Source organism: Trachurus trachurus, assembly GCF_905171665.1.
Source record: "Trachurus trachurus genome assembly, chromosome: 11".
NCBI classification, from domain to species: domain Eukaryota; kingdom Metazoa; phylum Chordata; class Actinopteri; order Carangiformes; family Carangidae; genus Trachurus; species Trachurus trachurus.
Window position 1 is genome coordinate 2,050,305 of NC_139904.1, and position 26,594 is coordinate 2,076,898.

General features: G+C 39.9%; 1 protein-coding gene across 1 annotated transcript in view; it reads left to right on the forward strand.

Moving 5' to 3' along the window:
* The window catches only part of LOC310993737 (microtubule-actin cross-linking factor 1-like), a 207,296-nt gene that overhangs the window by 142,346 nt on the left and 38,356 nt on the right, over positions 1–26,594 (forward strand). Inside the window, exons 62-77 of the mRNA XM_083982185.1 lie at positions 296–466; positions 2,709–2,875; positions 3,995–4,154; positions 5,672–5,998; positions 7,259–7,343; positions 8,433–8,659; positions 11,603–11,809; positions 12,781–13,008; positions 14,203–14,421; positions 15,733–15,936; positions 20,817–21,042; positions 22,630–22,856; positions 24,054–24,176; positions 24,275–24,376; positions 24,458–24,559; positions 25,898–26,071. Coding sequence (XP_083838311.1) covers positions 296–466; positions 2,709–2,875; positions 3,995–4,154; positions 5,672–5,998; positions 7,259–7,343; positions 8,433–8,659; positions 11,603–11,809; positions 12,781–13,008; positions 14,203–14,421; positions 15,733–15,936; positions 20,817–21,042; positions 22,630–22,856; positions 24,054–24,176; positions 24,275–24,376; positions 24,458–24,559; positions 25,898–26,071 — 2,949 coding nt within the window. The remainder of the gene's footprint in view (positions 1–295; positions 467–2,708; positions 2,876–3,994; positions 4,155–5,671; positions 5,999–7,258; positions 7,344–8,432; positions 8,660–11,602; positions 11,810–12,780; positions 13,009–14,202; positions 14,422–15,732; positions 15,937–20,816; positions 21,043–22,629; positions 22,857–24,053; positions 24,177–24,274; positions 24,377–24,457; positions 24,560–25,897; positions 26,072–26,594) is intronic.

The window sequence follows — 26,594 nt, forward strand, 5'->3', positions numbered from 1 at the left end:
TCAGATTATTGTAAAAGGTTTGAAAGTCCGAGGCTCGATCCAAAAACGCTTTTACACAGCAGAAAATCATGTTGCTGCTTGATCCGAAACAGTTTAACGCTACAAAAAGCCGAACCACGGCATGATGATGTAGTTTGATCTGATACTAGACTGTTGCTCTAACGTGCTGTTTTTTTAATCCTAGGTTAACCGGATAATAAATTCATAACCGGATAGCAGATTGCCTACTCGGGTACCCGGGACACACATCCCTTCCTGCAGCTTCACTCACCTGAATTATTTCTCTCTCCTTCAGGTTGCAGAGCGGATCGCCCAGCTGCAGGAGGCCCTGTTGCATTGTGGGAAATTCCAGGATGCTCTGGAGCCGCTGCTGAGCTGGCTGAGCGACACGGAGGAGCTGGTGGCCAATCAGAAGCCTCCGTCCGCAGAATACCGCGTGGTGAAGGCCCAGATCCAAGAACAGAAGGTACGGCGGAGGAAAACACAGCAACTTTAATATATTAACAAACAGAGATAAGAGGGAAGAGGAAGAGAGAGGGAGATACATTTACATAAAGTCACAAAGTTACCAGAAAAAACTAGAAAACTTGTGATTGAGAAAATAACTAAGGCTCCAAAATGATCTTGTGATTCTGGACTAAGATAACTAATATTTCCTAAAAACACCCTGAAGCTGCTTCACACAGTCACAGGTAATTTTTCACTCTGTAACAGAGCAGCTGAGAATAAAGATGAGTTTGAGGAATAAAAAATATTATTAAATTATCTCTGATCAGATCGAGGAGAATAAAAATGATCTGATTTAGAAGAAAAGCAGCGGTAGGGTGATTATTTTAACTCAAAATAAAGAAAACAGTGAGCTGTGTGACATCGCTGCTGCAGCTCAGTGAGGACTTGTGTTGAAGAGTTGACGTTTCCTCATATTTTCCATTTTGGGGGATTTTTTAAACCTCTGATCGTCAGGCGCAAAGTTTCCTGACGGATCAACTGAAGCAGATTTGAATTTTTTCACTTTTTTTTTATTTTTCTGGATAATTTTATTTTCCAAACATTGTTGTTGTGTGAGAACTGAGAAAGTATTTTTTCCGTTTGCTGTGAATGTGTTGGACTTTGTTTGATTTACGTCCTCGGTGTCCTTTAACCACAAACAATGGACACACACACGCACAAAGGCGATGATCCGTCTGCCTGGCATCCGAACCGTCCCAGTTGACCGTCTGCCAGTCAGACTGGCATAAAAACAGACACACACACACACACAGAAACACACACACACACACACACACACGCATGGTGGATTCATATTGTTTTCAGACACACTCACAGTTTTCCCTGTTTATCCAACACACACTTCCTGTGTTTGTGCACATGAGAGAGCTGCAGTCTCGGCCAACGATCAATCACACGTGTTTACATCCGTGACGGAGAGAGAGAGAGAGAGAGATAGGGTGTGTGTGTGTGAATAAAAGTTTGTCCCGTTAAAGGGATAGTTCAACATTCTTGGTTGGTGCAAGTTTGATATTTGCAGCGTAAAAGTGGGATGAGATGAGCATTTTACAAAACAGAAACAAGTGGTGGAATCAGCTGATAACTACTCTAACCTACTTTATTAACATACTGGGCCCAAAAATACAAAAAAAAAATCTGGTAAAGTGAAAAAATAATTAATAAATTAATAAATAATTGTCATTAAAAAAAAGATAGTGGATATTTTTATATTATGTGGTATGTAAAGGTAAAAATCAAACGTATTCAGAAGTAACCAAAAAAAAAAACCAGACCTCATTAATGAGGCTTATTGTTATATATCATATACAAACAACAAACACATACTATGTGATAGATAGATAGATAGATAGATAGATAGATAGATAGATAGATAGATAGATAGATAGATAGATAGATAGATAGATAGATAGATAGATAGATAGATAGATAGATAGAACGATAGAACGATAGATAGATAGATAGAACGATAGATAGAACGATAGATAGAACGATAGATAGATAGATAGATAGATAGATAGATAGATAGATAGATAGATAGATAGAACGATAGATAGATAGATAGAACGATAGATAGATAGAACGATAGATAGAACGATAGATAGAACGATAGAACGATAGATAGAACGATAGAACGATAGATAGATAGATAGATAGATAGATAGATAGATAGATAGATAGATAGATAGATAGATAGATAGATAGATAGATAGAACGATAGATAGATAGATAGAACGATAGATAGATAGATAGATAGATAGATAGATAGATAGATAGATAGATAGATAGATAGATAGATAGATAGATAGAACGATAGATAGATAGAACGATAGATAGATAGATAGATAGATAGATAGATAGATAGATAGATAGATAGATAGATAGATAGATAGATAGATAGATAGATAGAACGATAGATAGATATAGAGAGAGAGAGAGAGAGAGAGAGAGAGAGAGAGAGAGAGAGAGAGAGAACAACACAGATCACGAGACACTGAAGTAAAAAACATAAAAACACATAATGTATTAAAACACAATAATAAATATGTGGATAAAAGGTTAAAGTTAAGGCAAGTCAGGGGTTAGAACCAGTAAATAATAAATAAATAACATTGTTGCATGACGTCATATGAAAGCACTGCTATCATATTGTGTTGCCATGTCTACTGACTGGTCACCACATCTGTCCCCGGCTGCTCCAGCTGCTGCAGCGGTTGCTGGACGACCGGCGGCCGACGGTGGAGATGATCCGGGCCGAGGGAGAGAGGATCGCCGCCACGGCCGAGACCCAGGACCGAGACAAGATCCAGACCCAGCTGCAGAGTCTGGCCGAGAGGTGGAGCGAGCTGCTGGACAAGGCCGGGGCCAGGTGGGTGTCCCGGGGGAGGAGGAGGGAGGAGGGGGGGAGGAGGAGGGGAGAGGAGAAACAAGACGTGACAGATGTTTGAAAACATAATAATGATCAGCTGCTCCGGTGACTTCCTGTTTTCTTGTTTCATCTCCGGGCGCTTTAACAGAGAAGAGTATCATTACCTCTGGTTTGTGTGGTGGACAAGGACACACACACACACAGACACACACACACACACACACACACACAGAGACACACACACACACACACAGACACACACACACACACACACACACACACAGGGAGAGGATGTGATGTGGCACGACAAAGACAAATCATAATTAACACGTTGACAGCAGGTCGACGCCTGGAAACCTGCAGCCAAGTGTGATACACAACACTGTGGAGTTCACACACACACACACACACACACACACACACACACACACACACACACACACACACACACACACACACACACACACACATATATATCTCTATATATATAGATATATGTATAGATATATATAGATATATGCTGTATATCATTTTTGTGTGTTATACTGTTTTATTGCTGTTTTTAATCTGAATTCCACTCTGACTTTGCTCTATTTTATGATTTTTAAAGTGTAAAGTGTCTTTGAGCATCTGTATTCAGTTTCAGTTTAGTTTCAGTTTAGTTTATTTGAAAAGGGACAATGCACGTTAATAAACACTGTATAAAAAACACATGTAAATGCACCCGAATTAGCTTATATAGCTAGTTTTCATCGACTGTCCCTCTGCCAGATCGTACAAGGCAACCTTCCAAAAGAACAACAATGGAATAAAATATTGTACCACATAGGATAGAACACATACACAACACATACTAACTGTCCGTAAATACGTAAAAGCGCTTACAAACAAAATGTATTATTATTATTATTATTATTATTATTATTATTATTATTATATATGTGAGATGCTTTGTTTGACACCGACACACAGAAACAACACATTTCTTTGATATTTAATAACATTTCGTGATTTTTTTTTTTTAATAAAAGCACAGCTGACCGTCACAAAATCAGCAAAAAGCAATAAAATACCAATAAAAGCCTCTTCCTCCTCCTCTTCCCCCCCCCCCCCCCTCAGGCAGCGACAGTTGGAGGAGCTGCAGGTTCTGGCGCTTCAGTTCCACGAGGCCTTGGAGCCGCTGGGCGAGTGGCTGAGCACCACGGAGCGACGCCTGAGCTCCGCCGAGCCCATGGGAACCCAGACGGCCAAGATCACGCAGCAGATCACCAAGCACAAGGTACACACACACACACACACACACACACACACATACCAAACACACACACACACACACACACACACACACACACACATACACACACACACACATACCTGGTCCTCTGATGGGTTAAATCAGGTCACCAGGGTGTCGACGTCCCCGAGCGCTCAGGTGTTTGTGCTTCACATGAGGTCGTGGAAGTAAAAATAGATGCACAGTCGGATCAGATGAAAATAAATACAATAAAACATACAAGGTTTGACCACATGTACCAAACATCCAGATGGATCGAAAAGCCGTTTCTCACTGTCCCACCTGACAGAATAAGTTAAGTTTATTTTATTTTTTATTTTTTATTTGTTTATTTCGGGCATGTCAATTTAAATCATCATCATCACACTTCATCTTAGTTCAAATAATACAATACACATGGCCGAAAGGGAAAGCGGGAGAAGCAAAAGTTTATCTAGTCCCGCCCCCATTACCCACAGAATAAAATCTTTATCGTGATCTTTTCTATTCTTTTGCTTTTTACATTTTGACATAACATTCTTTTACTTATGACATTTTGATGTAACATGTTACAGCAGTAGGTAGTATACAGAGCTGAAGTTTAGCTCTAGACAGTACGTACGTAAGTAGTAAGTTAAGTTTAGTTAAGTTGACTTTATTGTCACATATAATTACAAGTAGTTACAGTGAAATTCTTATGTACCTTTGGTCATTTGCATAACATAAATAGAGATACAAGAACAATAAAAGAAGAAAGAGAAGGATATTTAAAACCGAAAGAGGTGGGTAGTAATAAATATAATATAATAGTGCAATAGCAATCAATATAAAAAAGAAGAAAAAGAAGTGCATTTTATATGTTATTAAAATCAAAGTCTCTGGATATTTGTATATTATCCAAAGTGCAGTAGTGCATGGAAGTGTATGTGTGTGGTGTCTGATGGCCTGAGGGAAGAAGCTCCTCCTCATCCTCTCCGTGTTGGTCTTCAGATGTCTGAATAAAATACAATACACAAGACAGGACATTACCTAACGCTAAGATAAAAAATAAACAATGAAGTGCACAACAGATAAGACATGATCTGTTTCAAGTGAGAACATAGAAATTAAAATATAATATATAAAACGGTAGCAGCCTGTGTTGGGTGCTGCTGGTGTTTTTGTGCAAAACGGTCAAACTGAAGGTCGTGGGTTCAGACAGCGCAGTAGAAATCACAGATGTAGAGTCATACTAGACATATTAAAGATTCATATTATTATAAGTCACAGTCACGTCTTGATTTATTCATGTTCCCTTCAGTTTCTCATTTTCATCTCAGTTGTTTCAGTTTCTCATCGTCGATGTTTATGATTTCCTGTTTCTCTATGATTTCTCATCTCTCATATTTTGAGTTTTTATTATTTGTCTTTTGTTTTTCTGTTATTTTCCTTTTCTGTTCTCACATCCCTTCATCTCCTTTTTAAACACACACACACACACGCTCATACACAACCAAACACATACACACACACACACTTCCCAGGCGCTCCAAGATGACGTGTCCTCTCGAGAGGCCGAGGTCGACCGCCTCGAGTCCCTCAGCCAATCGCTGACGCCGCTGAGCTGCGCGGCGGACCGTGATTGGCTGGGGGAGCGTGTGGGCGCGGTGCGGTCGGGCCACTCGGAGCTCAGCGACTGGAGCGAGCGGCGCGCGGCGCTGCTGGAGCAGGCGCTGGCCAACGCTCAGCTGTTCGGAGAGGACGAGGTGGAGGTGCTGAACTGGCTGGCCGAGGTGGCTCAGAGGCTCGGCCAGGTGGCGGTGCACAGCTACCGGCCGCAGCAGCTGGCAGAGCAACACAAACACACTCTGGTAACGACAACTGGAGCTATGCACACACGGGGGGTTTACATCATTGGACGGCGAAACTGAATTTTTATACAAGAGAGAGCTGTCGATTCAAATGATTCGCTCATTTGTTCAAAATGCACCTTAAAGGGAAACAGTAGTTCAACATTTTTGCAAATTGGCCCATCACCATAACCCCTATAGTCATAGCAGTAGGTTCGTTACCTTTAATTGTCGGTGCAAGGTGTTTTTAGAACGGCGGAGCAGAGCCGTGAGCTGCTCAGAGCTACGCTACAGAGGCTCATTATGGGATTTCTTGGTTTCCCCTCATCAAACTCATCAAATACACAATCCAACAACTCCACAACGCTCTGGTGGACAAGTTGTGAGCTGCACATTCACCACGCTATGAGATAATAACACAACGTTACCACACAGAGTTGTTTTAGAGGGAAATACAGAGACTGATGATGAAAAACTGTCCCTGAAGGCAACGTGCATCAGCTGGTTTTGCATGAATTTCCCTCTAAAACAACTCTGTCTGGTAACGTTGTGTTATTATCTCATAGCGTGGTGAATGTGCAGCTCACAACTTGTCCACCAGAGCGTTGTGGAGTTGTTGGATTGTGTATTTGATGAGTTTGATGAAGGGAAACCAAGAAATCCCATAATGAGCCTCCGTAGCGTAGCTCTGAGCAGCTCACGGCTCTGCTCCGCCGTTCTAAAAATAGCTTGCACCGACAATTAAAGGTAACGAACCTACTGCTATGACTATAGGGATTATGGCAAAATGTTGAACTATCCCTTTAAAGAGATTTATTTTTCACATGTGTAATCGTGGATGAATAAGCTGCTTTATACAAATGTAACTTTATTAGACATTAATCAAAAACAGTGACAGATATTGTCCAAAAAGGCCTTAAACTGTGTTTGGTTTAAAAATACACTATAAAAAAAATCAAATACTAACATTGAAGCAGACGGTTGGTTTATCTTGTGACTGCAGCTGATTCATTTCCAGGAACTGTGGCTCAAAGATCAATGTAAGAATTAAAGTTAAAGTTGTTTATAAATGTGATAAATCCAGATAAATCCAGGTGTGACTCATTCCTGTGTGTTTCAACCAGAAGCAGATTTTTAATGTGCAACAAACTTTCTGCACACATGTAATATGATAATGTTTAATATTATTTATTATGAGAAAAAAGAGCAGATTTGAAACACACAAGAGCAGTTTAATGACTCTTTTTCCTCTTCCTCTTCCTCTTCCTCTTCCTCCCTCAGTCTCTGAATGAAGAGATCGTGAGCAGGAAGAAAACAGTGGACCAGGCCATCAAGAACGGACAAGCTTTACTCAAACAGACCACAGGTAACTTATATATGTGTACATATATAGGACGTGTAGTTTCAGCTACTGTTAATGTTTAATGCTAAAGTTTCAGTCTGTACTGTCTTTGGTTTGGCTTTTAGGAAATAAAACACACAAAACAACACTGTCAAATACACATATAAAGACTCACAATTAAAGCAGACACGAACATGAACTGTACAAGAGTCTTGATATTAATAATAATAATTAGCCGAGTTTGTGCTGATTCTGAATCAGTGCAGCAGCTGGTGAAACTTTAAAAATCGACAACTTTTATTAGGAAAAACATGTTTATAAAATGTGTTGGATTTGAAGTTCAAATAAAAAGTTAAAGGGATAGTTCACCCAAAATTGAAATTTCACTCATTATCTCCTCCCCCTCATGTGGACTAAGGGCTGTGAGAAGTTTCAGAGTCCTCCGTGGCTTCTCTGAGTTACAGGGGGTCTCGGCGTAGCAGTGCATGTCCATATAACGGTTGCAAATGGATACCAACTGTCTTCGTAACAAAAAGACACACCAAAAAACATCCAAATACCTCCATGCTGCTCGTATGTAATGTCCGTCTTGTATTGAAGCCCCGACATGAGAAATTGTCCTGAAATAAAATTAAATAAGTCTATATTTCAAGCTTGATTGTAGCGGAAGCTTCTCTCCTCGGGAAGAGGGGCTCTATTTGGATGTTTTTTGGTGTGTCTTTTTGTTATGAAGACAGTTGGTATCCATTCGCAACCGTTATATGGACATGCACTGCTACGCCGAGACCCCCTGTAACTCAGAGAAGCCACGGAGGACTCTGAAACTTCTCCCAGCCCTTAGTCCACATGAGGGGGAGGAGATAATGAAATTTCAATTTTGGGTGAACTATCCCTTTAATAATAATAAAAAAACAGCTGCAGATGGAAATTAGCTTTAGAGCTAAATCTGGCATATTTAGGCTACATATTGTATGTTCATGAATATGCAGAGTCCCGTTACAAACAAATAAGACAAATAAATGAAATGAAAATAAATAAATAGATGAATAAAGACAAATTAAATAAAACATAAAGTTTATATCTCTGATATTTTGTGTGTGTGTGTGTGTGCAGGCGAGGAGGTTCTCCTGATCCAGGAGAAACTGGACGGCATCAAGTCGCGCTACGCGGAGATGACGGCGAGCAGCAGCAAGGCGCTCCGCACGCTGGAGCAGGCGCTGCAGCTCGCCACGCGCTTCGCCAGCGCCCACGACGACGTCAACCAGTGGCTGGACGGCGTGGAGGCGGAGCTTAACAACGTGGAGCCCGACGCCTCGCTGGCCTATCAGGACAGACAGAAGGTACTGGGAGGCCACTGTGTCACTGTGTCTGTAGCTGCGTTTCCATCCACCTTTTTTTAATTATTCGCATTTTCAAAAATTGCGAATAAATACTTGAATGGAAACGCCGGAAATTCGGAAAAAGGCAGTAAATGCGCATAAAAGTTTTTACGCTTTGGGGGGTGGATTAGTCAGCGTATCGATTAAATGAAAATGCGACTTTTTGTGATGGAAACAGATTATGTGAGTTGAGCCAGAGTTTGTGGGTGAAGCTGCTGGACTTCACCCAGCGACGTTCAAACAAATGGAGAACGACGCCCCGGTGTCCCAGCTCTCGTCTCTGCACCCCGCAACACAAACACGCTCCGTAACCCATAATCTTTTGTTTATGACGGTTAAAGGGGTAGTATCTTTTTTTTTTAAAGTGGGGTTGTATGATCTACAAATAGCCCCTAAGTAACACAGTTTTTATTTGGACCTAACCGACTCACGTATCCCTCCACCCAGGGTTAGCGGCCGCCGATCAGCAGTTGGTTCGGTCCAAATAAAAACTGTGTTTTTCCTGCACTTTGAAGGGCTGGAAAAAATTATATTATAGTGAACAATGGAACTGTGTATTTTTTTCCAGGTAAAACCTCTTTTAGGCCGTGAAAATAGGCCGTTTCTTTGGGTCTGTTCACAACAATGTATGTTGTAAATCTCTGGGCAGGGCTATTATGGGCTGGCGTTGCTAACGGGAGGAGTGCAGAGAGTCTTCTACTGCAATTAAAGTTCTTAGGGGCTATTTGTAGATCATACAACCCCACTTTAAAAAAAATGCTACTATCCCTTTAAGACTACACAAACACACACGTCGTAACATCGTATATGTTATGTATATGTTCGTTGTAAACAGATGCACATGGGCGAGAGGAGCATAACCAAAACAGCAGAAAAGCGAGCAGACTGTCACAGTTCCCTACTGTCTTTCTGTGTAAATATCTCATGTTACAACATGAAAACCTGCGGCTTATATTCAAGTGCGGCCTATATATGTACAGTATTTTCTTTTAAAATGTAGCTGGTGCAGCTTATACAGGTGCGTCTATAGTCCGGAAAGTACGTAAATTGTCCATGATGTTGAGTGTCAGCTGAGTGTCAACTGTTGGATACATTCACGCTCTCTTATGACGTAATCTCACGGCGCACTCCTCCTAATCGCAACGGTCATAAATTTGCATTTGCTTTTTGCGCATTTTCACAAAATCCGCTCTTAAATTCGATACGACTTGGATGGAAACCCAGCTTGTGTGTGTGTGTGTGTGTTTATGTCACACATAACACTCGTTGCCTTCAGGTGTATTATTAACTCTGAGTCACGGAGCGTCAGACTCAACATCCTCCTTCACATCTGCTCTGGTTTCCACAACACATGTTTCACACTACTTCTTCTTCCTCCTCTGTGTCTTTTACTTTGTGCGTTCAGTCGTGATTGAACGACAAAACTTTATCGACTGAATCAAACACATGTTTACACTTTAAGGGGGGGGGACACTACAGGTGAATAGGGTAAACATTTTTAACTAACAGATATCACCATGAAACTTCCCAAGTTTATCACTCACATTAAGACGAATATTTTTTGTATTACAAGTTTTGTCAAATTTTATGTTTAAATATGTAAATGAGGCAATATCTGATGAAATATGCACTAATTTGCATATATTTCCATAACAGAAATCTGAGCAATGGATAAAGCTACTTTCAAAATTCTTGTTTTATTTTGTTGACATATTAGAGTCAGAAGTTTTTACAGAGGAGGATTTTGGATATCTCTTTTTTTATCACTTTGTAAATGAGAAAATACTGTCAGCAGCCCTAAAAATTCAAATATCTTATATATTTATAAGAAAATGAAGTGAAATAAAAACCTTAATGTGGATTTTCTACCATTTCTTTTGACTTTTCTGAAAGAAAACATGTTAAGGAAGAAAAAGAGCCCAAAAAAAGAAGTGTTTTTGCCTGTTAGTGTCTCGCCTTTAAAAAAAAAACCAACAACTACTTTATTCCCCTGATTTGTTGACAGCTCCCGTCTGCGATGACATTTTCAGTCGTTCCAACATCAACCTCCCACTGACGAGTTACCATGGAAACATTGATTTTTTTGTGTGGGAAAAGCCATTGAGAGGATTATTGCCATTTAATCAGTCGCTGCACAATGACATTTGCAGCATTTTACCATTTAATAGACTTCTTCCACTGCAGACACAGAAAAACAAAGAAAAACCTGAGTCACTTGTTGCCGGATTAGTCAAGTTAATTACTTTTTATTTAACACTCGTATGTGAAGTTTATTCAAAAAGTCTTCAGGATTTTCTCCGTGATTCTTAATCCTTCACTTCCTCTTCCAATAAAACTTTATTGCCTTGGACAGACAGGTGTTTCTAAACCTGTTATTATTGCACCAAGCTGTGTTACAACAGATGTTTGCAAAAAAAACAAGGATAAAAGAGATTAAAAAAAAGAAAAGAGTGCATGTAAGGAAATTTAAAAAAAAATCTAAAATCAATTGCACATTATTGCCATTTAATCTGTCGCTGCACAATGACATTTGCAGCATTTTACCGTTTAATAGACTTCTTCCACTGCAGACACAAAAAAACAAAGAAAAACCTGAGTCACTTGTTGCTGGATTAGTCAAGTTAATTACTTTTTATTTAACAGTTTATTTAAAAAGTCTTCAGGATTTTCTCTGTGACTCTTAATCCTTCACTTCCTCTTCCAATAAAACTTTATTGTCTTGGACAGACAGGTGTTTCTAACCCTGTTGTAACTGTAACAAGCTGTGTTACAACAGATAAAAGAGATAAAAAAGAAAAGAGTGCATGTAAGGAAATAAAAAAAAATTTAAAATCAGTTGCACATGAAGATAAAGCAAAAACAGAAGTGCAGAAAACTAAAACCCATGATTGTCTTGTGGTCCAGGAGCTGAAGAAGGTGTCGGCGGAGAAGCGCCTGGTCCTGGACACGGTCAACGAGGTGGGCAGCGCCCTGCTGGACCTGGTGCCGTGGCGAGCCCGCGAGGGCCTGGACCGCCTGGTCGCCGACGCCAACCAGCGCTATCGCCAGGCCGACGAGACCATCACTCAGCGCGTGCAGCTGGTGCAAGCCGCCATCCAGAGGTCACAGCAGGTACTGCAGCAGCCGGATTCATAAATATGTGAATGATGTGGATGTTTTAACTCCAGTGAGACGCAGCGGTGTAGTCTAATGTGTTGTAATGGGTAAACCGCTTTTTAGGTGGTAAACTGTTCATACTTGTATCACATAGACCGCTGGTGGTTCTCTAACTTGTTTATATCAAAGACCCCAAATTGACACAAATTAGACCACGGACCCCCATCGGACAAAATTTTGAAGCAAATGCCAGAAATACACAAACAATCAATGTACGTTTAAATTACATGCGTACATTTTTGAAAAATTATAGAGACATTTCTGGAAAAAAAAAGTGTTAAAAATTCTCACAAAAAATAAACAAAAGTTTTAAATCTTTTAGAAAAAAGTGGTAAAATTTGCATTTTTTTAGAAAAATCTGGTAAAATTTCTCAGAAAAAATGGTAAAATGTCTAAAAAAAAAAATTTTTTAAAGATTTTAGAAGAAACTGGTAAAAATGTATCAAAGAAATTCTAGGAAAAGTGGTTAAAAGTCAAACAATAATAAAAAAAAAAGTGGTAAAAGTAAAAAATAGTAAAAAGTTTTTTAAAAAATTTAGAAGAAACTGGTAAAATTACTCAAGAATTCTAGAAAAAGTGGTAAAATTTTTCAAAATGTTATAGAAAAATTTGATAAAATTTCTCAAAAAAAGGGGGGGGGGAACAATAATACAAAAGGGGTAAAAATGGCAAAAAGTAGAACAGAAGAAACTGGTAAAATTTCTCAAAAAAGAAAAACTGGTAAAATTTCCAGAAAAAGTTGTCAACCCTCCCACTTTGAGAACCATTGACATTTACTTTAGTTAGATAGTTTTGTTGTACTGGCTATACTGAAGTATTTATGCATTTTCAGTGGGTATAGTGAGTATCACATAGACTACACCGCTGAGTGAGTGACATTAAAGCTCCTCTCCCTCCTCTCTCTCCCTCCTCTCTCTCCCTCTCAGTACGAGGAGGCGGTGGAGGCGGAGCTGGCCTGGCTGGGGCAGACGGAGCGGAAGCTGGCCTCTCTGGGGCCGCTGAGCCTCGAGCCCGACGTGACGGTGGCTCAGCTGCAGGTGCAGCGGGCGTTCAACATCGACATCATCCGACACAAGGACACGGTGGACCAGCTGCTGGGCTCCAGGGACGACATCATGGAGAGCTGCAGCGACGCACAGAGGGACGCGCTGATGGTAAAACACTAAAACACTAAAACACTAAACCCTGTTGCCTGAACCCACTGATTGAACCAGTCACTTCTTTTGGCAAAACCATCAGCACTTTTCACCTGTTTAGACACAACTTACCAACACATTTTCATTGTGATGCAGCTGTGTTGCATAATGCTGAGCACAGGTGGCAAAAGTCAAACACAAGTAAAGCTCAGGTTTCACCGGTTGAACACAACAACTCAAAATTGATCACACTTGTGTCCAATGATGTGAGGGAACATATATAAGCCATAATTTTTTTGATTTTTTTTTACATATTGTGCAATGTGCATTTGTTAGCCTTTTTTACATACAGAGAGTCCAGGTTTTGAAAGAGGTTTAAGTTCACTTTATAATGGAGTATGTTCATTTATAGGCTCCTACAGTGTTTGTGTGCAGATAAATGTTAAAAATGCAGAAGACTAAAAATTGAGAGAATCGGCAATATCGTAGAATCTGCAATTTACAGTAAATCGAATCGCCATCCAAAAAATCGTAGAAGAATCGAATCGGGAGAAAAGCATATCGTCCCAGCCCTAATAAGCCAGTTCAGGATGAAGTCCTGTGGTCTGATCCAGTACAGAGAAATGATGCTGTGGCTGAGTTATGCACTTCTCATTTCTATATTTTTGTACTTTATTTTTACGTATAGACCTACTGTATACAAGGGCTAAATGCACAAGATTTCTGTTTGTTTTTGCTACGTGTAAAATGCACAGGATTTCTGTTTTTTGTACTTTTTTTTTTACTGTACTATATACAAGTGCTAAATGCACAGGTTTTTTGTTTTGCAACATGCATTTAGCTACAGTGAACGATAAACATTTATTTCTACAGCTTCATGTGCTGAGCGTTGTGTTTTCTATTTGTCTATGTAGTGTATAGTGGCTGCTCAGTAGTGGTTTTAATTTTGATTGACTCGGAGCACGATTTGACAACATAGTTCAGTTTTGGGCACCAGATTGAACTGTTTTGAGGTGAAAGTTTGGTTTTGCAAGAAGAAGAGTCTGAGGTTTTGTGAATGTAGCTTGAAAATTGGGTTCACAGTTTAGAGAAAATGAGAGAAGCTTTCGAGAAATAATGTGTCTTAGCAATCGAGGAAAAACTGTAAAAGTCGGTGCAGGTGGATGACCTCATCATCATTAATCATCTGCGTGTCTCCGTTTCCTCCTCCAGGTGAAGACGGACTCTCTGAGCTCGCGCTACGACGCGGCCAGCCAGCGCCACAGCGAGCGCTTCTCGGCGCTGGAGCAGGCCCAGGTCCTGGTGGCGCGGTTCTGGGAGACCGACGAGGAGCTGGAGCCCTGGCTCGGAGAGACCGAGACGCTCATCACGCAGCTGCCGCCGCCCGCCATCGACACCGACGCACTGCGCCTGCAGCAAGACCAGATGAGGGTAAGAGAGAGACGAGTTTATTCTACTGATTAATTGATTGATTGAAGTTTTTATTTCGAATATGAAAATAAAATAATTAAAAAAAAGAGAATAAGACAAAACATTTAAACATGAGATATAGAATACATATTCAAAAAGGAGTGAGAAGAAGTAAAACTTATAAACTCCACTCCCTCTCCTTATATATGACTAACTAAGATCCATGTCTAAACATATCTTATGTTACGAAATCATGAATATAATTTACTTAAACACACTAAAGCCCTATTCGCACGGGATTAGTATTACCTGGGGACCTCTGGTGATTTGTAAATTACCCCCCCACATCTGTGTTTCTTGCGGTGCATTCGCACGGGATAAGGGAAGGCTGTATTTTTACTTGAATTTACTGACATTAAGGCTCTGATATGATGTCAAAGCTGTGCAAGTCGTAACATCTGCTGCTGTCACATCCATGTGCAAATGAAGCAAATGTAAATAAAATGTCAATGCAGCAACGTGACTTCGCAACAGTGCAGTTGTTGTCGCAATAACGGGGCGTCACGGCATTTAAGCCTGTTGAAAGCTGCATGTCAATATCCTCCGAAATTTTGCTCTTTTTATGGATCTGAGCTGTTTATTCAAATGGGTCTCCAGCACCGATATGAGCCCGTGTTTGCACCTAAAACGCCTTCGAAAATGCCGCTCATAATTTCCACCACAGCCTCCATGTTTCAACCCGGTTTTAACCGGGAAAGAACAAAAAATGCCCCTCAATTACTGAGATGCAGATTCGCACGGACTAGTTTTACCACAGGACGTCGGTCTTTGGTGAAATATAGTACTGTAGGTAATTTGTGGGGGAATTTTTACTTACTTTTTTACTGACATGGCGCATTCGCACGGGATTAAGATCACAGACGTCCTCCGCAATTATTACAAATTACCTGAGGTCCCCAGGTAATACTAATCCCGTGCGAATAGGGCTTAATTATACATACATACAAACACATGCCCACATACAGATATATACACAAACACACACGCACATACATACAAAAGGAAAAAAAAAACAACAACACAAGATAATGACCAGTATAAAAAGATAAAAATAAATAAGCGCAGTAACTTCATTACACTTGGTGCTGCCCAACATCTTCCTCATACCTGTACCTCTGAAAAATAGACTCTTTGTACCTGATTTTAAACTGTTTCATGCTTGGACAACACTGCTTCAACTCCATAGTGAACTTGTTAATTAAAAAAAAAAAAAAAAGAAAGAAGCACCTTCTTCATTTCCTGTCTGACGCTGTTTTTTAATTTCCTCCTCAGCTGCTGCGTGAGTCCATCGCCGAGCACAAGCCGCACATCGACAAGCTGCTGAAGATCGGGCCCCAGCTGGCCCAGCTCAGCCCGCAGCAGGGCGCCACGGTGACGCAGCGCTACGCCGACGCCGAGCGCCGCTACCTGGCCATCAAGGAGGAGGTGAAGGGTCGAGCGACGGCGCTGGACGAGGCCGTGTCGCAGTCGGCGCAGGTGAAGAGTCTGAAACTAAACTAAACTAAACTAAACCACAGCAGCATGAGCTTTTATATTTTGTCTCTGTTGAGGATTTATTGTTGAACAAGTTCTTTATGTTGTGCATTTTACGTCAGAATGAAAATGTGTTTATTATTATTAATATTATTTAAAGGGATAGTTCAACATTTTTGGCAAATTGGCCCATTGCCATAATCCCTATAGTCATAGCAGTAGGTTCGTTACCTTTAATTGTCGGTGCAAGCTGTTTTTAGAACGGCGGAGCAGAGCTGCAAGCTGCTCAGAGCTACGCTACGGAGGCTCATTATGGGATTTCTTGGTTTCCACTCATCAAACTCATCAAATACACAATCCAACAACTCCACAACGCTCTGGTGGACAAGTTGTGAGCTGCACATTCACCACGCTATGAGATAATAACACAACGTTACCACACAGAGTTGTTTTAGAGGGAAATACAGAGACTGTTGATGAAAAACTGTCCCTGAAGGCAACGTGCATCAGCGGTTTTTCATGAATTTCCCTCTAAAACAACTCTGTCTGGTAACGTTGTGTTATTATCTCATAGTGTGGTGAATGTGCAGCTCATAACTTGTCCACCAGAGCGTTGTGGAGTTGTTGGATTGTGTATTTGATGAGCTCTGCTCCTCCGTTCTAAAAACAGCTTGCACCGACAATTAAAGGTAACGAACCTACTGCTATGACTATAGGGATTATGGCAATGGGCCAATTTGCCTAAATGTTGAACTATCCCTTTAACTTTAAATTCTAGTCTTGACCTTTTCTTTGCTCATCACTGCTCGTGTTTTAATGCCTGACGTGTTGTTACTGTTGCATGTCTCTGATTTAACTCATGATATTGTTTCTCCACCTCCTCCTCCCACAAACTGACCCATCCATGTTTTTACCTCCTCCTCTTCCTCTCTCCTCTTCTTCCTCCTCCTCCTCCTCTTCCTCTTCCTCTTCCTCCTCCTCCTCCTCCTCCTCCTCCTCCTCAACCTGCACCTCCATGTTGTCCTCATCCCTCACTCCATCCCTCCTCACCCACTTCCTTTAATTTAACCCTAATCTCCTCCTCCTCCTCTTCCTCCATCCCTCATCCCTCGTTCATTGTGGATGTGCTGTGTGTGTTGCAACCCCTCCACCCACCCACCACCATTTTTTCTCCATGGTCACTGCTCACTGCATCACCCAGCTGGTGGAGGTAAGAAAGACGACTGACGACATCACACTGGAGCTCAGGCTGCGCTCACCAAACATGATTCAGTCAAATAACAAACTGTGAATCAGTAAAAGCCACAAAACAAAACAACACGATCAATAAATGTCAAGGTTATTATAGTTTATAGTTTTTATTTTTATTTAGTTTTTTAGTTTAGTTTTTTTTTTTTTTCAGTTTAGTTTTAGTGAATTTAACAAGTGATGAAGCAGTTTTAGTTTAGTTTTTTCTAGTTTTTATTTTGATAGATAGATAGATAGATAGATAGATAGATAGATAGATAGATAGATAGATAGATAGATAGATAGATAGATAGATAGATAGATAGATAGATAGATAGATACCATACCTGTGGGTCGTACTCCAAATCATCCCATATTGAGCTGTGGCGTTTTCCTCCTGCAGCTTTAGACATCTTATGGCGCGTTTCCACTACATGGTACCGGCTCGACTCGACTCGACTCGACTCGGCCTTTTTGCGTTTCCACTACGTAAAAGTACCTGGAATCTGGTACCCGGTACTATTTTTTTAGTACCTGCTCAACCGCGGTTCCAAAACAGCTGAAGCGGTACTAAAATGTGACGTGTAAACATTGCGGACCGCTGATTGGTCAGAGAGTCGTCACTGGTGGCCGCGGGTCATCAGATTTCACCACATTTCAATAAATAAATGTTTTAAAATGAACAAACTATGCAAGTCCGGTCGCTTTTCCGCTGTCGCTGCCCCCCTCCCCTCCCCTCCCCGTCTGGCCATGTGGGTTTGTTGACAACGAAGCCGGCGAAAAATCAATACGGAGCGGTGGATAACTTTATATAACACATAGGATGTTACGATGTGTATATGTGTAGTCTTAACTGTCAAAAACAAAGGCTTACAGTTACGGAGCTGGTTTGTGTGGCGGTGCAGCAGAGAGGAGAGGAGAGCTGGGACACCGGGGGGCTGCGGCCAGGTAACGGATGTTGCAAGGTTCGTTTTCAGCCGTGAGAGGCCAGGTGAAGGCAGAGAGCCTCCGCTCTCACTTGTAACAAGTCACAAGTCATGTAGTTAACTATCAAATTACTCCGGAGCTTTTTAATTAAGGTAAAAATGTGGCATAACCACGGGGAAAATCCTGTTTATAGTTTCGTTTTATTTTGTTAAGCGCCGCGGTCGCTATGACGACCGGCTACTCTAAAGCCGGTACTATCCTGTAATGGAAACGCTCTCTAGAATAGTACCTGGTACCAGAGCCGAGCCGAGTCGAGTCGAGTCGAGCCGGTACCATGTAGTGGAAACGCGGCAAGAAAACTACAACTAAGCTCAGACTGAACTTTAGTTTTAGTTAGTTTTTATTTTAATTACATTTTTTTTCAGTTTAGAGGGTTCCTACGCAAGTATGGAAAAATGTGGAATTTGATTTTACATTTCCAGGTCTGCAAAAGTATGGAAAATGGAAACTATTGTATGGAAATATATTAATCTTAATACTTATCTGGGGTTGGTCTTATCTGAAATTATTTGGGCTCATTATTTTGTATCTCCTGGAAATTATTTGGCGACATAATGGCATGCAAATTCAGAATAATGAAAACAAATGATTAATTGCATCATTTATTTACATGATAGACATCAAATGTCACATATTATTTGAATGTTTTTACTGAGAATTCTGGAAATTAGGGTCTTAGGGAGTTTACTAAATGATTTTTTCACTGCTAGTTTTAGTTTTAGTGAACTATACTATAATAACCTGCTCCAGACATGATCAGTTCTGTATTGCATTGATAAGTGGAGTTCTACGTCTCTTCTAATGCCGCTTCACTTCAACCAAACTTCGGCTTTATTGATTTAAACATTGATCTGAATCATGTGTGTGTGTGTGTCGGTCCTGAGCGGTTTGTTCAGCTTAGTCACATATTCTACTTGTGTGTGTTTTTGTGTGTTTTCTTAGACAGAATTAGTCGTGTTATGTTGTGATTGATCAGTTTTCTTCTTCCTCCGTGCGGTCGGAGCGACTCGTCGTCCTGACGCTCTGAGACTTTAAACTCTGAAGCTTTAATTAGACGTTTCCTCTCCTCCGCTCCGTCGCAGATGGTCCAACACCCACGTTTATGTCTTTCTGTGTCTTCCTGTTTTTTTTCAAAATGTCACCCTCCTCCACGCACTCTCTTTTAACTTTTCAGTTCAGTTCAGTTCAGTTTTATTCATATCCCGAGGGAAATTGGATTTGCAGCAAGAAGCATTACAGACACAAGACAAAAAGAAAACAGCATCCAAGACATCGACATGTCACTAGCCACAACATAGTGCAGTAAAACATTAAAAAACAGTACGAGTAATAAAAACATACTACTAATAAATTACTGTTGATGATGATAATAATAATAATTCATAATACATAATGCTCTGCGCAAGTAAGAATGTAAACAGTCTATACAATGCATTAAAGTGCATAGTGCTGCAAGAATTGAAAATAAGAATAAAAATAAAAATAAGATAAACAACACTAATCCCTCTATGGTACCATGTTGCCCTCAGGCAACATACCACTTTCTGGCCTGTCACATCTCCACAATTCATCCCATTTAATGCTATAATACTTTTAAAAAAGAGAGGAGACTTAGAGGACCAATAACAATACTTTAATTTATCACATGACTTTCAAGAAGCCATACTGACTGAAACCCTTTTTTGCAGACTTTTTCAAAGGAAACAGGTTTGCCATTTTGCTCCACTAAAACGGTCTGAAAACATACAGTAACTTCCTGGCCCTTTTTCATCTGGAAAAAAATATATTTACACTAATAGATTAGTAAAGTTTAATTTTTAATAGTTCCATGCAATTTATTTACTTATTAAATAATGGAAACTTGTTAAAATGCACCTGTTGCCCCAAAGCAACAACGTACCATTATAGAAAATTGCAATGTTGCCTTGAGGCGACAGTGGACCATTATGGAATCAACATTGCATTATGGGACTATGGTAGTGTGTGTTTAGGTGTAAATATAATGTTCAAAAACATGTAATTCATCATAATTTTGTTTTTTATCCTTAATAAATGTGATTTTGCATGCAGTAAAGTAAACATCAGGCTATTATGATGATGATGAGGAAGATGAGAATGAGAATTTGGATGAAGATGAGGCCAGTGAAGGTGTAAGTCTACAGAGACTGCTGTTTCTAATACAGTATATGATGAACCGTAATGGTACAATGTTGTCTACAGGCAACAAATCCCCAAAACTTCCAAAAATAAATAATTTTTTAAAAATGTCTTTAGATTATGTTTATTTAGTCTATTTTGAGACATAAAAACACTCCAAACATTTTTTCCCCCACTGGCATCATAATGCTACCATAGAGGGTTAAAGTGCATAGTGCTGCAAGAATTGAAAATAAGAATAAAAATAAAAATAAGATAAACAACACTTAATACCCAAGTGCATTTAAGTGCAGAGGCCTGAGAGTATAGCCAAGCCTAGCCCAGGAGATGAAGCCTGTCTATGGCAGCAGGGATAAAGGAGACCCTGGCACGCCGCGTTCTGGTCTTAGGCATCCTAAAACAGCGTCCAGATGGGAGGAGGTCAAACTCCTTATAAAGTGGGTGGTCAGGACAGTCAATAATAATAATAATGATAATAATAATAATTTCCGTTTCCTCCTCCTCTCCTCCAGTTCCACGACAAGATGGACCCGCTGCTGGAGACTCTGGAGGGGGCGGTGCAGCGGCTGCGGCAGCCTCCTCCGGTGGCGGCCGAGGTGGAGAAGATCAGAGAGCAGCTGGCGGAGCATCGAGCTCAGGGGCTGGAGCTGGACAAGCTGCTGCCCAGCTTCTCCGCGCTCTGCGCCCGGGGAGAGGAGCTGATTGGACGAGCCGCCCACGACGACCCCGCCGCTCAGGGTGAGTGACGAAGGAGGGGAGGGAGAGGAAGGGAGGGGAGGGTTCTGATTGGGTGATTGACAGTTTTGTTTTTAAAGATTCAATTCAATTCAATTAAATTCAAAGAACTTTATTTTTCCGTCAGTGCAAATTTAAACAAGATAAATAAACAAGATAAATACATATAGATAAATACAAATGTAAAAAAGTTAAAAATACAAAACAAAGGTGTACAGAAATGGCCGTTTGTCCTGTTTGTCGCGCCGAGTGTGAGTCACGAGTTACCGCACGAGTTTACCCAAGTAAGGAAAACGAATTTGATTGGTCGTTATCGAGCAGGCGCCAAACTATTGCAGCTCTTTGGATGTTGCATTTATAATAATAATAATAATAATAATAATACATTTTATTTGTAAGCACTTTTACAAATGCTCAACGACACTTTACACTTTTAAAATCGTAAAATAGAGCAAAGTCAGAGTGTAATTCAATTAAAAACAGCAATAAATCAGTGTAAAACACAAAGAAACAGTAAAAAAAACACAAAAAATGATATATTAAAAGCAAATCTAAAAATTTGTGTTTTGAGCAATAAGTACAGTACAAAGTAAGTAAAGTAATAGATTAAATAAACAATTAATTGAAATCTAAAGTAAAAATGCACAGAAAGCATCGAACAGTCTGACATCAGAGCTTAAAAAGTGTTAAGTGTAATTTCTTTTCACTCAGGAGAAAAGCAGCGACTGTAATTACATCATAAAAACATAATAATATAAAGGCTCAGCAGTAATTAGAGTTTGTCAGAGCTGAGAGGAACTCAGATCTGGGTGAAAACCTTATTCCTGATTAAAAACCTTATTTTGGGCGTCGGTCCAGTTCAGCTGAGAGCTGCTCTCTGTTCCTGAGGAATTCCTCCTCCGCCGCCACCGCAGAACCAAACAAAACACAGTCGTCTTTGTTACGTCGACGCGTGAAGCAGTCGCAGCTTTGATGCCCTGCAGCCCGACACATGTCCCACATGAGCAGGACAAATGAAAAGCCCGAGTGTCCAGTGGGAGTGGGAGTCGACTCATGACCCATTAACCAGACCGACCACACTGCAAAAACTCAAAATCTTTCCAAGAATATTTGTCTTATTTCTTGTCAAAATGTCTCATTTCTAGTCAAAACTAACCTCTTTCCATTTAAAATAAGACTCATCACCTAAAAATTAACTTGTTTTTAGATCATTTTCATTTGATTCAAACAAATTTTCTCTTGAAATAAGTAGAAAAATCTGCCAGTGAAAGCAAGTTGTGTTTGTGCTTGTGTAATAAGAAAGAAAAACTTGCTCCACTATCAGATTTTTCTACTTATTTCAAGTGAAAATCTGCTTGAAAGAAGTGAAAAGTGTCTAAAAACAAGCTACTTTTTAATGTGATGAGTCTTATTTTAAGTAGAATGAGATTAGTTTTGACTAGAAATGACATTTTGACTAGAAATAAGACAGATATTCTTGGTAAGATTTTGAGTTTTTCTCCAAGTGGCAAAATCCAAAAACAAAGGGAAACATTATGACTCTCTGACTCCTCCTCTCCTCTCTCTGTCTGTCTGTTTGTGTCTCTGCAGCCGTGCGTTCCCGCCTGCTGCGGCTGCGCTCCCTGTGGGATGAGATCCGGCAGCGAGCCGAGGAGCGGGAGGGGAAGCTCAACGACGTGCTGGACCTGGCCGGGAAGTTCTGGTCGGACGTGGCGGCGCTGCTGAGCACGCTGCGAGACTCCCAGGACATCGTCAGGGAGCTGGAGGACCCCGGCGTCGACCCCTCGCTCATCAAGCAGCAGATCGAGGCCGCCGAGGTACAGTACAGTAGACCAAGACGGGACAGATGCATTCTGGGAGATGTGGACTGTGTCTGTTTGTTTTTTTGTCATTTACTTTTTATTGTTTTTTGGTATCAATAAATCAACATGGAGACCTATAGACGAGTACAAAAATATCAAGGGGAAAGTAAAAACGTACATAAGGGGACTGGTAGACACCTCCAGTCATGAATAGGGATGTCACAATTACTTGTTTTCACAATTAATGGCGGTATTAAACGCCACAATTAGTTGAAATACCGTCACTTTCCGAAAAAAGATTATGTATGAACCGTATTTGCAGATGTGGCGCCAAAGTAAAGGTAAATGCACAGATAATGGTCCATAAGTAACATTGAATTGGTAGGAATGTAAATGCTAGAGTGAGTGTCATTTGTAATAATAATTTTAAAAAAAGATAAAAATTAACTTAAACATTTGGTATAGATGACAATTAATGACATTTTTCCATGTATATTCTCTCCAAAGTGGAGAATTAGTTGTTTTCCATTGTTGTTTAAAAATTTCCTTCCAGTTCTCCTGTGAGATTATGACGTTGCCTTCAGTTTCCCCATCTTGATTTTACATTAGATATATTTTCTTTGTTAAGAGATTGAAGACTTGTGTATAATTTTGAAATGATCTTCTTATAAGGTTCATCTTTATAAGCTTTTACAAATACCTGTAGAATATCGTTTTCAGGTTCATAACACACTGCAAAAACTCAAAATCTTTCCAAGAATATTTGTCTTATTTCTTGTCAAAATGTCTCATTTCTGGTCAAAACTAATCTCTTTCCACTCCAAATAAGACTCATCACCTAAAAATGAACTTGTTTTTAGATAATTTTCACTTGTTTCAAACTAATTTTCTCTTGAAATAAGTAGAAAAATCTGCCAGTGAAAACATGTTTTTTGTGCTTGTAATAAGGATGAAAAACTTGCTCCACTATCAGATTTTTCTACTTATCTCAAGTGTAAATCTGCTTAAAAGAAGTAAAAAGTGTCTAAAAACAAGCTGCTTTTTAATGTGATGAGTCTTATTTTGAGTATAATTTGATTTGTTTTGGCTAAAAGTGACATTTTGGCTAGAAATAAGACAAATATTCTTGGTAAGATTTTGAGTTTTTGCAGTGTAAAGACATAGTCTTGTTGTTTGTTTTTAACTTCGGCTTCTCTCTGCGTCTCTTCTTAGGCCATCAAGGCGGAGACCGACGGGCTGCGGGAGGAGCTGGAGTTCGTCCGGACGCTCGGCGCCGACCTCATCTTCGCCTGCGGAGAAACGGAGAAACCCGAAGTGAAGAAGACGATCGACGAGGTGAGAGATCAGGATGACGTCAGGGAGAAGTGAGATGTTGATGTTGTTGTAGATGTCGATAAACTGATGTGACGACTTCCTGTTCTCCTCCGTCTCAGATGAACGCGGCCTGGGAAGGTCTGAACCGGACGTGGAGGGAGAGGATGGAGCGGCTGGAAGAGGCCATGACGGCGTCGGTGCAGTACCAAGACGCTCTGCAGGTTCGACAGCACCAGAACACACAAAACAAAACGTGTTTCTACTCTGTTAGTCTGTTTCTTATCTTCATCCGTCTCTTCCAGTCCATGTTCGACTACCTGGACAACGCCGTGATCAAACTGTGCGACATGTCGACGGTGGGAACTGACCTGGGAACAGTCAAACAGCAGATTGAAGAGCTCAAGGTTCGTTCAGAGTTTTAGAGGAGTCGCTCACGAAACAATTTACACACATTTTACATTTCAAACCGTTTTCAGTGTTCAATTTTATATCATGTAGACAAAGAAATCGAGAATAATATTCAGTAGATCATCAGAAATCAGAAATGTTTTTATTGCCAAGAGCAGTAAAGTTCACTTTACAGCATGAGGAACTTGATGTGGTGTCAGGTGCAGAAACAAAAGGTACAAAAAATTGTAAAAAAGAAAAAAAAAAGAAAAAAGAAAAGTAGCAATAAAAATAAATAAAAAAGATCAAATAAAATATGATAAAATGAAATTTTACTCTATAAAATAGAGTAAAATAGAATATTTGCACCTCATGTCCTCTCATTTATTTTTATTTTTTCATTTATTTTGCACAAACATATAATTTAAAATCATATAAACAATTATTATGATTGGGATGTGCGAAGGAGAGGTATGAAACCTGCAAGGGCTTGTATGAAAACCTCACCTGTGAATAAATATAAAAAATAAAAATTATTAATCAAAAAACAAATTTGTTCCAAAAAATAAGGAACAATTCAATGATAACAAAACCTCATAAGAAATTGAATGAAATTTACAACTGTTCACAAGTGGCACGTGACTCCAACGACTGTCGTTATAACACAATAGCGCACTAACGAAGTCGAAACCAACTTCCCACCAAAGACAGTCACTCTAACGACTGTCGTTGGCACTTCATCATCAGCTGTGTGACGCCCACACAAGAGGTTAAATAGTGAGTCTCCACACCAGATAGTTGGACCAGTCCCAGCCTGGTCAGATGCTACATGAACTGATGAAGCCTCTTGGATGAAGGTGAAACGTCTTCCTAGACAAATAACTAAGTCCAGTTGCTTTCGATTGAAAATTCCTTTGAGACACTATGACCTGGACAAATGAGAATATGCACCGGCTTAATGAAATTTAATTTAATTTAATGAAAATACATCTGATACAGGATATAGATCCTCTACATCAGACTCAAAATAATGACAACATACATAAAATAAACAGAAATATACCATTAGAAACTTCAATAACCCATATATAATATCACTGAAGTACATACTGTAAGCAATCAACTGAGTTATTATACAGTGATTATAAGAAGGAAAGGAAAAATACACACATGAATGAATAATGTAAAACATAAGTGCATAAGTGAAAACATAGAGTAGGCTGACGAGGTAGAGAGCCTTTTTAAATGATGTTAAATAAATACATTTTTTTATCTAATCAAAATCTTGTTATTGTACAGTTTTTAAAAGTTGTTACGTATGGCTTCATGCTCTCTGTGTGTTTGATGCCGAGCAGCAGTACAAGGTGGAGGTGTACCAGCAGCAGATCGACATGGAGAAGCTCTGCCACCAGGGGGAGCTGCTGCTGAAGAAAGTGTCGGACCAGACGGACCGAGACATGATCCAGGAGCCGCTGACCGAGCTGAGACACCTGTGGGAAAACCTGGGGGACAAGATCACCCAGAGACAGGTAACACACCCACTCCTCTAGGGTTTATATATAAAATAAATTACTATTCATAGCTGTGTGTTTGAGTAAAATGAACACTTTTGTTTCATTCTATAAACTACTACCGACAAAATTTCTCCCATATTTGATGTCATTTAGAGCATTTATTTGCAAAGAAAATGGCAACAGGTCAAAATAACAAAAAAAATTCTGGTGTTTTCAGCAGAGGTGAGAGAAAGTCCCTATGTTGCAAGTCCAAGTAGAGTCTCAAGTCTTTGCTCTCAAGTCTTTGGCATCAAGTCCCAAGCGAGTCCAAGTTTTTTTTTTATTTGATCAAGCAAGTCTTAAGTCATCAAAATCGGGACTCGAGTCCAAGTCCCCACCTCTGATTTTCAGACCTTGTATATTAATGCAAAGAAAACAAGTTCATATTCATTTTAAAAACACAAAACAACACTACTTTTTAAACTTAGGACAAGTTTAGAAATCAACATTGGTGGAATAATCCCAATTTTTAATCGCAGCAGGGTTTTTTTTAAATTTA